The sequence below is a fragment of the Gymnoscopelus braueri genome, assembly GCF_963280865.1.
Source record: "Gymnoscopelus braueri genome assembly, chromosome: 18".
NCBI lineage: Eukaryota > Metazoa > Chordata > Actinopteri > Myctophiformes > Myctophidae > Gymnoscopelus > Gymnoscopelus braueri.
In genome coordinates this window covers 9337224-9351323 of record NC_137618.1, presented here as the reverse complement: position 1 = coordinate 9351323, position 14100 = coordinate 9337224, and the positions used below count along the sequence as shown (strand labels likewise).

Genomic DNA, 14100 nt, shown 5'->3' with positions numbered 1-14100 from the left:
CCACATAAAAATCCACTTGAATAAAGTCAATGAAAGTGTTCTCATATATGTGTATGTATTTTTTAACTGTACTTTAAAATATCAAATGAAAGTTTTAGGCACAGTTATAGACCAAAACGTGAAGTCGGCTTTTGTAGAGCCACCATGAGGCAGATTTGAACAATTTGGAGGTTCTCCCTTGGCCTAGTCGGAATGTGTGTAGAAAGTTTCACGGCAATTGGACAATTGATTTGTGGCATTTTGTGCAAAATGGGCCACTCTCACAAACTTAAGCCATATGTAGCCAAGATTTGACTCAAACGTTTTTCCTTGGCCTCCCAGGAGTATCTTTGCAAAGACATGCCGATTGTTCCAGGGATGCCGGAGATTAGCTGCTCACAGACACACCACCGTGGTGTCTGAGAGCAACATTGCAGGCAGTGAAATTATTGTACTCCAAGCATACCTCAAATGTGTGGAAAATAAATGAGATAGAAACGAGTCAAGATAACTCAAGAATAAAGTGTCACAATGACAATAAAATGTCATTTCATCTTTATTTCATTTATGGTTTTACAAAATGTTTTAAATGTTACACTTTAAAGTATATTTCCTTGACAGTAACCTTCCTGTACATCAGATGTACGGTAATTGCACACATCTTATTACTGATTAATAGTAATGATAATAGTATTTACACATGTATTACATACACTTCCAGTAATATAAAGTGCAAACTAAATGCCTTTTATTTACTATGGTTTTCTTTTTCAAGCAAGATGATAAATTCAATAAATTAAACGAAGTAATACTTTGGAGGGTACATTGACTTTACTTTCAAAACATTCCACAAACTTTCACATATTAAAACTGGGCTTGAACCTTTTTTATATTTTCCTTCCAACTACCTTTTCCCCTCTTTAAGTAATAGCTTATGAATCGCATACATGCATTGCCAACCGTCAAGAAACGGTAAAAAAGTTAGAAAATAAAAGTGAGGTTGTCGCGACCAAACAAAATTCCCTCATAATATGGGGTCCATATTAGTCCAACATCTATCTAAACATCTCAATCACATTCCTTCTTCATCTAAAATGTAGATATTCCTACACTGTTTAGCCTATGATGACGGACAAACTAATATCTTCCCCAACAAACAACAGTGAGATGAACCAAGCCCTGTCCTCAACCACAAAAGTTAGACAAGCTGACGGATATGGTACACCTCAAAAGACAGTATTTAGCCTTAAGCCTGATGCCCCATTATCCCGCCTTCAGCTCAAGGAGGTTTGCTTTTAGTTCCTGAGCCTCTTGTAAAAGACGGCAGCAATGCACAGGGCAACAATACACACAAAGGCTAAAACACCTACAGCAGCACCAAGCCCAGCAGACGAATTCTCATCATGTGTTTTGGTCTGGCCTTTGATGACATTTTCTTGGGTGAGGATCTCCGGGGAGGTGATGGTGGTGGACAAGTCGGCTGGCTCATCCTCCGTGCTTCTTCTTCTTCTCCTGTTGTTGCATTGCATGAAGGTGCTGCAGGTGCTGACCTCGCATAGCCGGGTGATGCAGTGCAGGTAGTAGGTGGAGACGGTCTCGTTCTGCTGCTGCTGGAAGCGGAAAGCCGGGAAGGAGAAGCGGGCGCTCTGGCTCATGCCGTTCTCGATGATGGTGGTGAGCTGTTCAGTCTCGCAGGGCATTAACAGGTTGAAGAAGGTGGAGTTGCTAGGAAGCGGGGAGATTGAGGCGTAGCACCGGTCCAGGAGTACGTTGTACTGGCCTGTCAAGTTAGTGGCCTTCACCTCCACGTAGACATTGGTCCTCAGCTCGATTCCATTCTCTGGCATCACCAGGGGGCTTGTGTACTGTTCATCGCTGAACAGTTCCAGGCGCAGGGTGCTGATGAAGCTGCCATTGTTGTCCTTCAATGCGATAGAGGAGGCTGACACATCGATCTGGGTGTTGTTGATCAGGTACTCTAAGGGGTAGGCGCAGGAGTAATAGTACTTCATCTCCGCATTGTAGGTGATTGTCCCTGTGGTAGGATCAGAGGATCGCACAATGCCACTGACGTTGACTGTCTGGATGTTGGAGAAGTCTGAGAACACCCCTGTGCCGGCAGCGCTGGTGGTCCTGAAGAGACTTCCACAGGCATGGGTATTGTTCAAGGGGAAGTTGAAACGCACCACGGGTGGAGTGACAGATGTATCCAGGGTTCCGCTGCAGGCTGCCTCCGTATGATGGTTCACGATCATCAGTGACTCGTTGTAGCCGGTGTAGACGACAGGGCAGGCTTGGATTGCCAGACTGATGGAGTCGGTGCCACATGTCACTGCGATGTCAGTGTATTCTGGTCGCCTCGCTTCTCCCATTGCACCACAGGCACTCAATGTCAGCTGACTACTACTTCTTCCTATGATGGTGGCGAGGATTACAACAATGTGAAAATTCATCTTGGCTCTATAGCAGTGGTCCGCTCCTGTGTCTGGAATCTCTGGATACCTTGTTTAAGTCAGCTCTGAAGTTAAACGCAGGTTGATGCTGGTGATGGGTGTTCAGGAGTCTTTTATAGTATGTCTCTTTCACTGCGATTGGTTCAAAACAAGGTCAAAGCACACTTTATGTACAGCTATATGTTAACAATTGCATTGTATTTTAAGGGGAAGGGCGGCAGCATGAATTATACCCTTAGGGCAACAACCTGAAATCCGAAGCATATTGTCTTCAGAAACTGTAACAAAATGATTGAGGAATGAGAGGTTTCACTATATTTATTAACCATCATGGATAATATCAATTGGGAATAAGGTAATACCAATGGGGATTGATATGGGCAGTATTTTAAATACGTAATTAAAATACTTTTTTTGTATTTGGCTGGCACAGGAAAAATGTATGTAATTTGTATTAAGATACTTTCAGATCTTGTATTTTCTGTATTTAAAATACTGAAAATACATGTTATTTTAAATATTTTAAACATTTACACAGGTTTATAGCCTACTGTGGAATAAATAAAACCCCATGTGAGATGTCACTTCTACTCCGCCTCTGATTGGCTTACCCACCCTCAGAACAAATTGTTTTTTTAATAAATCTTTTTTTATTGGAGAATAACAATTTCAACATTCAGCCTTAAATAATACAGCTCTCTATAGATTTTCTTTTTTTAAAACAAACAATGTCATAAAATAAAACACCCTATCGCAAGAAAATAAATGACATTAAACAATAACAAAAAGAAAAACAGACAAATAGAAACCTCAGAACAAATTGAACCATAAATGAGAGGCAGAGTAGAATTCTTTTTTTTTTTTTTTTTTTTTTTACAGTGTGTAACAGTCTGACAGTAGTAGGCCTAAGCCAATAGTCTTACTCTTTTGACACATCAGTTTGATTGTTGATTGTTGCACGGGTGGTTTAGTGTAATATTTTATTGGTTTAATTGTTAAAAGTTTCAGGAAATGCGTCCAAGCGAAAAACTGTAAAATAAGCGTGTATCCTCCGGGCAGTGAAATGCAATGTCATTGGAAGTTAACACAACCATGTAAATGGAACTATTTCAAAGCTTGGTGGCCTTTTGCACAGAACAATCACAAACCGCTTTGTGATCAATTATTGCACAATTAAACATTCTGTGCTTTTATATTATATATAACCATTACATAACAAAACAATGTTTTGGCAACGCACAAATATTAGTTTAACTCAGAGTGTAAATATGTGGTTCAGTACAACTACAAACACTGCACTCTAATGAACCCAAAAAGACATGATCTCCATAAAACCTCATTCATACTTTCAGTCCCATTTATACCAACAATATCAGTATTTTTATATGGATGCATCACCACGGACACACACACACACACACACAGATGGATATACAGCGCCGAAAACACAGTTTCTCTACAAAATAAAACGACAAAAAAGGATGAAAGAGAGGAAAGAAAATAGATTTGATTCTACACATTAACTTTATAACTTTATATTTGAAACGTAGATTTAATTTACGTAAGAGAGGTGTGTGAACTCCTAACCTAGAATCAAACAACAAAGACGAGCATGTAAGTATGAACCCAGGTCTCATATATCACAGGCAGCAGCTCTAACTAGTTGGCTAAACTCCAAGGCTCATACCAGGCTCGTGGACACAATATCATTGGGTAGCCAGGTGTCAATCAACTGTAGTCAACCTACCAGGTTCTGAGGGGGTGGGACTAAACAAGAAGAGTGTGAGAAACGGGTGGAAACCTAGGGGTGAAAACTGTTGTTTATTAATAAAATGTTATTAAGAGCCAGGCTGAGCATATAGATCAGAGTGTAACCCTGTTAAAAACAAGAAGGTTAGTGTGTTTCTGTTTGGAGCTGGGTTTTCACTCAGTATTTCTACCATAACCAGCACATCTGGGCACCTCAATGTAAAATATTTTGTTCAAACTGTAAAAAAAATAATTGGGGGGAAATGGTCTATAAAGCAGGGGTCTTCAAAGTTTTTCAGGCCAAGGACCCCTTCGCTGAGAGAGAAATGAAGCAGGAACCCCTTAGCTGAGAGAGAGAGATGAAGCAGGGACCCCTTAGCTGAGAGAGAGATGAAGCAGGGACCCCTTAGCTGAGATAGAGAAGCATAGCTGAGAGAGAGATGAAGCAGGGACCCCCTTAGCTGAGAGACAGATGAAGCAGGGACCCCCACTACATATTGTATGAAATTGTGTTGCAGATTAAACATTTTCATAGATTTCATAGATAGCTTCATAGACTGTCATCAGTGTTGTGTATTTTTTGTTTGTGTTCATTTCAGACATTTAACCACTTAAACCTTCAATAGGCTACTTAGTAATTGATTTGCTCCTTTCCCCCTTACACCAAACCTCTGCCGAAAATAGCCGATCTACAAGCTCACAACGCCTTTGTGTCTTGCGTTGTTGTGAGCTTGTAGATCTGCTATTTTCGGCTAATGTTCCCCTGAGAATAGGGATGTAAAAAAAAACATCCTATCACACAAAGATTTGGCGGACCCCTATAGTAGCTCTGAGGATCCCCTAGGGGTCCCGGACCCCCTGTTGAAGACCCCTGGTCTAAAGTAAAGTCTACATGATTAGAACATGCTTAAACATTCGACAATTAAGGTCTAATATTTCTACAATTACTACAAATTGCTACAAAACCTGTATATCCAGTCATTTTGGGGCATAAACTAGAAGTTGAAGGATAAATTAAGTCTGATAATGATGTACCGTGCATATTCACATCATGTATGTACTTTACTTTACGACCATTTTTCAAATATATAATGTTTTAATAAGTTGGGCCGGTTTTAAGACGTGTGTTTGGTGGGGATCTTTTAAGTTTAATGCACAGGAACATCCGGTAAAAATACTTTTACTTTTACTCAGAAAGTACATTTCAGAGCCTGTACTTTTTTTTACTTTTACTCGAGTAATTATTTGAATGAGTACTTCTACTTTTACCAAAGTGTTTTTTTACACAAGTAATTGTACTTCTACTCGAGTACAGAATGTCAGTACTTTTCCCATCTCTGGCAATTTAGTATTTTTATAGTTTGTATTTTAATAACAACACTTACACAGTACCATACCTGTCTGTCTGTGTGCACCTGGATCCTCTACTGCGGTGACGCCATCCTCTGGTAGGCTATGCAGTTACAAGTCTTGAACACCTCTACTGCAACAGCTTTAGTTGCAGGGTCCTGAAGCACACTATCCAAACACCATTAAAACACTATTAAACGTCCTATCCTTTAACTATAAATATCCATGTAATTACAGTTCTCAGATAGCATCCATACTCACTCAGAAATGTGTTCAAATGTCTCACACTCTCTCTTCTCCTCCAGGCTAGTGTTAGTTGATGAGCAACAGACCACTTTGCACTTATTAATGTCAGCCGGTTATGGTAGAAATACTGAGTGAAAACCCAGCTCCAAACACACTAACCTTCTTGTTTTTAACAGGGTTACACACTGATCTACTGTATATGCTCACCCTGGCTCTTAATAACATTTTATTAATAAACAACAGTTTTCACCTCTATGGTTCAAAAAAACTGATGGGCCATCATAAGTCCAGGTGTCTTAATATTTCCTGTGGTGTCCCTCAGGGGTCAGTCTTGGGCCCCAAACTATTTATCTTATATATTAATGATATTTGTAGAGTTTCTAATGACTTAAATTGTGTTGTTTTTGCTGACGACACAAATATATTTTGTTCTGGGGATGACCTGAAGCAGCTTGTAGAGATGGTAAATAAGGAAATGAGGAAACTAAAATGTTGGTTTGACACACACAAATTATCCTTGAACTTGAACAAAACAAAATTTATGGTGTTTGGGAACCGAAAAATTGATACAAATATTCATGTGGAAATTGAAGATGTGGTGATAGAGAGGGTGTATGAAAACAAGTTCTTGGGTGTTCTGTTGGACCACAAACTATGCTGGAAACCCCACATAAATTATCTGTGCTCCAAGATGGCAAGGAGCATTGGCATCTTGGCCAAAACTAAGCACATATTGAACCATCAAGCCTTACACACACTTTATTGTGCACTTATCCTACCATACTTGAACTATTGTGTGGAAGTATGGGGTAACACCTATAAGAGCTCCCTAAAAATGATATGCACACTTCAAAAAAGAGCAATAAGGATAGTTCACAATGTTGGTTATCTTGAGCACACAAATACTTTGTTTTTACAGTCAAATATTTTAAAATTAAGGAAAAAAATATAAGAAAAGCATTTTTAAGAAGTATAGTAATGAGGAGGGACATTTTAATGTGAATTGTTGATGGTGATGGATAGGTTTGTGCATGGTGAAGTTGTATTGAAGTACAAATGTATTTGTTTTTTCTATTAGTTTTTTTCTTTTCAAGATATTGTTTCTAATAAGATTTTGTGTAAATATGAAACTGTAATAGGTAGTAGATATAGGTATCTATTTTATAAGCATTAGCTTCTTCCTGCTCCTTTTCGAACACTTAGATTTATTGTTCATTGAGATAGTTGAAATAGTTTTTAGAATATTTTGTATTCTTTACTTTATTGTTTTATTGTGACTTTTTTTATTGTATGATGTTCGAAACAAATAAAACGAAACAAAACGAAACGGAATGGTTTTCACCCATTTCTCACACTCTTTTTGTTTAGTCCCACCCCCTCAGAACCTGGTAGGTTGACTACAGTTGATTGACACCTGGCTACCCAATGACATTGTGTCCACGAGCCTGGTATGAGCCTTGGAGTTTAGCCAACTAGTTAGTGCTGCTGCCTGTGATATATGAGACCTGGGTTCAAATTGACATGCTTGTCTTTGTTGTTTGATTCTAGGTTAAGAGTCTTTGTTGTTTGATTCTAGGTTAAGAGTTCAAACACCTCTCTTACATAAATGAAATCTATGTTTGAAATATAAAGTTATAAAGTTAATGTGTGGAATCAAATCTATTTTCTTTCCTCTCTTTCATCCTTTTTTTGTCGGTCACTGTGAAACTGTGTTTTCGGCCCTGTCACACACACACACACACACACACACACACACACACACACACACACACACACACACACACACACACACACACACACACACACACACACACACACACACACACACACACACACACACACACACACACACACACACACACACACACACACACACACACACACACACACACACACACACACACACACACACACACACACACACACACACACACACACACACACACACACACACAGTGTCCATCCATCTGTGTGTGTGTGTGTGTGTGTGTGTGTGTGTGTGTGTGTGTGTGTGTGTGTGTGTGTGTGTGTGTGTGTGTGTGTGTGTGTGTGTGTGTGTGTGTGTGTGTGTGTGTGTGTGTGTGTGTGTGTGACCGTGGTGATGCATCCATATAAAAATACTGATATTGAAAGTATGAGTGAGGTTTTATGGAGATCATGTTCATTACAGTGCAGTGTTTGTAGTTGTACTGAACCACATACAGTATTTACACTCCGAGTTAAACTAGTATTTGTGTGCGTTGCCAAAACATTGTTTTGTTATGTAATGGTTATAAATAATATAAAAGCACAGAATGTTTATTGTTTATCACAAACAATACAAACTGCCGGGAGGATAAACGCTTATTTTACATATTACAGTTTTTCGCTTGGACGCATTTCCTTAAACTTTTAACAATGAAACCAATAAAATATTAAACTAAACCACCCGTGCAACAATAAACAATCAAACTGATGTGTCAAAAGAGTAAGACACTGCTGTAAGTCAGTCAATCACTACAACAATGTCTCCAAATGTATAACAGTATTTGCATCAAAACTATTTTTTTATTTTACCTTTTTATTATTTAATTATTCTGTCACTGTTGCACAACCAATCTCTGGGGACAAACATTACAGTCAAGTTCGACTTGACTTTCATTGGGCATCCAGTCTCTCCTCCCTGTCTACCTGACCTCTGTGGTCCCCTCTCCCTTCTGCCCCACCACCATGTACTTGGACACACCCTCTTGCACGGCCTGACTACTGACACCTGCTTCTGGATTGAATTGACAGTGTGAATATTAATTAATCTTCAATTGAGAGAAGGGAAGTTACTCACTCCAATCACCCATCATGCTGGCCTAATCTTTTGTACAAATGCTCATTGTACGGATTTATTTTACATGCAATGATTTACTCAATGATCAACTGTGTCAGTGCAAATGGGAAATGTACATAGACAATAGAAAGAAAGAAAAGAAAACGTTTTGATTGGAATGTTAAAGAGGAATGAAAATTGCCTCTACGCTATGACAACGGCGTTAAGTGTTTTGCTTTCTGTATGAACACAAAGAGAAGTGAAATACTATAGTGTAATTGGCCAATTACCTTAACCACATGAACCCTAGCGTCCCTAGGGCAAACATTATATTCTGCAAAAAATAGCTGATCTACCAGCTCACAACACATCACAACGTGTTGAGCTTGTAGATCGGCACAAAGAGTTTGTGTAGAGGGAGATAAATGGACCTATAGTATTGAGCCCTGGAGGACCCTGGTCAACTGTGTGGGGTTATAAGGCTCTGTTAAGAGACTGAGGTCAGAGTTTCAAGAATTGCATCCAAGTAATTGAATAGAAACTGTATAATATCTTATTCTGAATTTTGATTCCTGCACTGAACTCTCTGAACTAAATGTCTTTTAAGGAGTTTCATATCCATGTCCTAATGCCAAACACATTTGAATTTCCATATGGAGTTCTTCTCTTCGGAATAGTGTTGAATAGGGAAAATGGAAAAACACAGAGGTGAATGGAATAACTATAGCATAGTCATTAGATAGTCAACGTCAGTAGGTCAATCTCCGCTACAAATGATCCTTACTGGGTCATTACTGAATGTTCTCCATCCGGAGGATTTGTATGGGATCTTCAGGTATTCAGCAGATATGGGTTACTGTACTTTATGTTAAGTTACTTCACGATTCCTTAGTCTGTCTGTGACCCAGTTCACAGATATCTTTATTTTGTTACAGTTGCTGAAGACAATATGCTTCGGATTTCAGGTTGTTGCCCTAAGGGTATAATTCCACGCTGCCGCCCTTCTCCATAAAATACAATGCAATTGTTAACAATTAGCTGTACATACTGTATAGTGTGCTTTGACCTTGTTATGAGCCAACCGCAGTGAAAGACATACTATAAAAGACTCCTGAACACCCATCACCAGCATCAACCTGCGTTTGCCTTCAGAGCTGACTAAACAAGGTATCCAGAGATTCCAGACACAGGAGCGGACCACTGCTGTAGAGCCAAGATGAATTTTCAAATTATTTTAATCGTCGCCACCATCATAGGAAGAAGTAGTAGTCAGCTGACATTGAGTGCCTGTAATACATTAGGAGAAGCGCGGCGACCAGAAGTCACTGACATCGCAGTGACATGTGGCACCGACTCCATCAGTCTGGCAATCCAAGCCTGCCCCGTCGTCTACACCGGCTACAACGAGTCACTGATGATAGTGAACCATCATACGGAGGCAGCCTGCAGGGGAACCCTGGATACATCTTTATCTCCACCCGTGGTGCGTTTCAACTTCCCCTTGAACAATACCCATGCCTGTGGAAGTCTCTTCAGGACCACCAGCGCTGCCGGCACAGGAGTGTTCTCAGACTTCTCCAACATCCAGACAGTCAACATCAGTGGCATTGTGCGATCCTCTGATCCCACCACAGGGACAATCACCTACAATGCGGAGATGAAGTACTATTACTCCTGCAACTACCCCTTAGAGTACCTGATCAACAACACCGAGATCGATGTGTCAGCCTCCTCTATCGCATTGAAGGACAACAATGGCAGCTTCATCAGCACCCTGCGCATGGAACTGTTCAGCAATGAACAGTACACAAGCCCCCTGGTGATGCCAGAGAATGGAATCGAGCTGAGGACCGACGTCTATGTGGAGGTGAAGGCCACCAACTTGACAGGCCAGTACAACGTACTCCTGGACCGGTGCTACGCCTCAATCTCCCCGCTTCCTAGCAACTCCACCTTCTTCAACCTGTTAATGCCCTGCGAGACTGAACAGCTCACCACCATCATCGAGAACGGCATGAGCCAGAGCGCCCGCTTCTCCTTCCCGGCTTTCCGCTTCCAGCAGCAGCAGAACGAGACCGTCTCCACCTACTACCTGCACTGCATCACCCGGCTATGCGAGGTCAGCACCTGCAGCACCTTCATGCAATGCAACAACAGGAGAAGAAGAAGAAGCACGGAGGATGAGCCAGCCGACTTGTCCACCACCATCACCTCCCCGGAGATCCTCACCCAAGAAAATGTCATCAAAGGCCAGACCAAAACACATGATGAGAATTCGTCCCAGACCAAAACACATAATGAGAATTCGTCTGCTGGGCTTGGTGCTGCTGTAGGTGTTTTAGCCTTTGTGTGTATTGTTGCCCTGTGCATCGCTGCCGTCTTTTACAAGAGGCTCAGGAACTAAAAGCAAACCTCCTTGAGCTGAAGGCGGGATAATGGGGCATCGGGCTATAGGCTAAATACTGTCTTTTGAGGTGTACCATATCCGTCAGCTTGTCTAACTTTTGTGGTTGAGGACAGGGCTTGGTTCATCTCACTGTTGTTTGTTGGGGAAGATATTAGTTTGTCCGTCATCATAGGCTAAACCGTGTAGGAATATCTACATTTTAGATGAAGAAGGAATGTGATTGAGATGTTTAGATAGATGTTGGTCTAATATGGACCCCATATTATGAGGGAATTTTGTTTGGTCGCGACAACCTCACTTTTCTTTTCTAACTTTGTTACCGTTTCTTGACGGTTGGCAATGCATGTATGCGATTCATAAGCTATTACTTAAAGAGGGGAAAAAGTAGTTGGAAGGAAAATATAAAAAAGGTTCATAAACCCAGTTTTAATATGTGAAAGTTTGTGGAATGTTTTGAAAGGAAAGTCAATGTACCCTCCAAAGTATTACTTCGTTTAATTTATTGAATTTATCATCTTGCTTGAAAAAGAAAACCATAGCAAATAAAGGGCTTTTAGTTTGCACTTTATATGACTGGAAGTGTATGTAATACATATTGTGTATGTAAATACTATTATTATTACTATTAATCAGTAATAAGATGTGTGTAATTACCGTACAGTACATCTGTTGTACAGGAAGGTTACTGTCAAGGAAATGTACTTTTAAGTGTAACATTTAAAACATTTTGTAAAACCATAAATGAAATAAATAAAGATGAAATTACATTTTATTGTCATTGTGACACTTTATTCTTGAGTTATCTTTACTCGCTTCTATCTCATTTCTTTTCCACACATTTGAGGTATGCTTGGAGTACAATAATTTCACTGCCTGCAATGTTGCGTGAGCAGCTAATCTCCGGCATCCCTGGAACAATCGGCATATGTCTTTGCAAAGATACTCCTGGGAGGCCAAGGAAAAACGTCTGCCTCAAATCTTTCACACAAGTGGGCCAGTTATAGCGTGACCAGGAGGCCGAATTTTGCAAAACATTGTTTATTTTATATTACTCCTACAGATTTTGGCCAAACCTCACGCAAATCGGTACACATTATCTCTATAGTCATGTGATCAAGAAGAATCTGTCAGATTTTTCATATTCCATCCTGATTGGCTACATATGGCTTAAGTTTGTGAGAGTGGCCCGTTTTGCACAAAATGCCACAAATCAATTATCCAATTGCCGTGAAACTTTGCACACACATTCCGACTAGGCCAAGGGAGAACCTCCAAATTGTTCAAATCGGCCTCATGGTGGCTCTACAAAAGCCGACTTCACGTTTTGGTCTATAACTGTGCCTAAAACTTTAATTTGATATTTTAAAGTACAGTTAAAAAATACATATACATATATAAGAACACTTTCATTGACTTTATTCAAGTGGATTTTTATGTGGTTACACCATTTGACATTTCCAGCCACATTCTGTAATTTGAATTGTAAACATTTTGCAAATGTCTTTTCAAATGACATGAAATCAAGATGACTACAAAATGTACATTTTAACAAACCTGATACATGGCTTTAAAATATGATTTTAAAAGATTTTCGACATGTGTACATTCACGTCATGAATTAAAATAATTTGAGAAATAATGTCAAACTAGACCAGTGTTGCCAGAGTGAGGGAGCGAGAGAAATAAGCAACCAGGTCTATGAAAACAAGCCGGACCGCAGACAAACATATTCATTTGGAGGTCCTTGACATGAACATTTTTGAGAACCACTGGTTTAAACATTTCATTTCATTTTTTCTTGTGATACAGTGTTTTATTTTATGTCATTGTTTGTTTAAAAAAAAGATGTTCTGATGGTGGCTAAGCCAATCAGAGGCAGAGTAGAAGTGACATCTCACAATAGTTTTATTTATTCCACAGTAGGCTATAAACCTGTGTAAATGTTTAAAATAACATGTATTTTCTGTATTTTAAATACAGAAAATACAAGACCTGAAAGTATCTGAATACAAATTACATCAATTTTTCCCCATGCCAGCCAAATACATTTTTTTTAAATTTGAAATACATTTAAAATACTGCCCATATCTGTCCCCACTGATATCACCTTATTCCCAATTGATTATCCATCAATCAATTGGGACTGATTATCCATCGATGACTAATACATTTAGTGAAAACTCCTCATTACACAATTATCTTATGTGTATGGGATGTATAGGTGTGTGTCAAGTCAAGTCAAATTTATTTAAATAGCACATTTAAAAACATCAGCAGTTGACCCAAAGTGCTTTCCAAAACAAGAGCAAAAAATCACACCCAGTGTGAAGTGGGCGGTGTGGTCATCACAGTGATGGAAGAAGTGATGGAAGAAAAGTAATATTGTGGACCAACCATTGTACACTCCTAACTTTAAAAAAAACATAAATGTTTTTTTTAAAAGTGCATAGTCCTATTTATAGGGCTATGCACATGTGTCATTTTTCACTAGCCAATCACAGTCCTGAATAGACTGTGATTGGCCAATCACGGTGCAGGGTTAGGGGGGTACAATGGTGGCCAATCACAGCGCAGGGTTGGGGGGGTGCAATGGGACCCCCTGTCCAAACCTCACATATAGGGGCGGTTTCACCGCCCAGAAATAGACCTTAGTCTATTCAGTCTAGTGTTAGTCTAGTGTGTGACTCGCCATGAGAGTCAGACTCCACAACAGTGGCTATAGGAGCTCTTGTTGTACAGCTCTGCAGGCTTATGGGATGCAGTGCGTTCTTGAACACAGAGGACGAACATATTTAGTACAGATGCATTTCTACAAGCAGTTGGACATTGGTTGTGTACGCCAACTTGGGTTCCCAGTTCCCAGTCCCAGTTCTGAACCAATTCATTTTCAGTGGAAACACTCTGAACTGGAGTTCAGGAATGGAACAATGTACCTTTAATCCTCTAAAGTTGGCCAGGACACCCATGACCCAGGACCCATTCAAATTGCATTATAAAACAACACGTGAGACGCCAGAGGGTTTTAAGCAACAAACAAAGCCAATCGAAGGAGTTTGTGGGCAGAACTAATGATGAACTTTAAGTAACAAGTGCGATACAAGTGGGAAAATATGTAG

General features: G+C 39.9%; 2 protein-coding genes across 2 annotated transcripts; one reads left to right on the top strand and one right to left on the bottom strand.

Annotated features, from left to right (window-relative positions):
* Positions 1–1274: 1274 nt before the first annotated feature.
* Positions 1275–2432, bottom strand: LOC308106210 (zona pellucida-like domain-containing protein 1; the record flags this gene model as incomplete). Its single annotated transcript, XM_080457266.1, has 1 exon — positions 1275–2432. One exon carries the CDS (start codon positions 2430–2432, stop codon positions 1275–1277), a length of 1158 nt encoding a protein of 385 aa, XP_080313392.1.
* A 7361-nt stretch (positions 2433–9793) lies between these two features.
* Positions 9794–10981, top strand: LOC308106208 (zona pellucida-like domain-containing protein 1; the record flags this gene model as incomplete). Its single annotated transcript, XM_080457265.1, has 1 exon — positions 9794–10981. The coding sequence occupies one exon, from the start codon at positions 9794–9796 to the stop codon at positions 10979–10981; it is 1188 nt and encodes a 395-aa protein (XP_080313391.1).
* Between the last annotated feature and the right edge of the window lie 3119 nt (positions 10982–14100).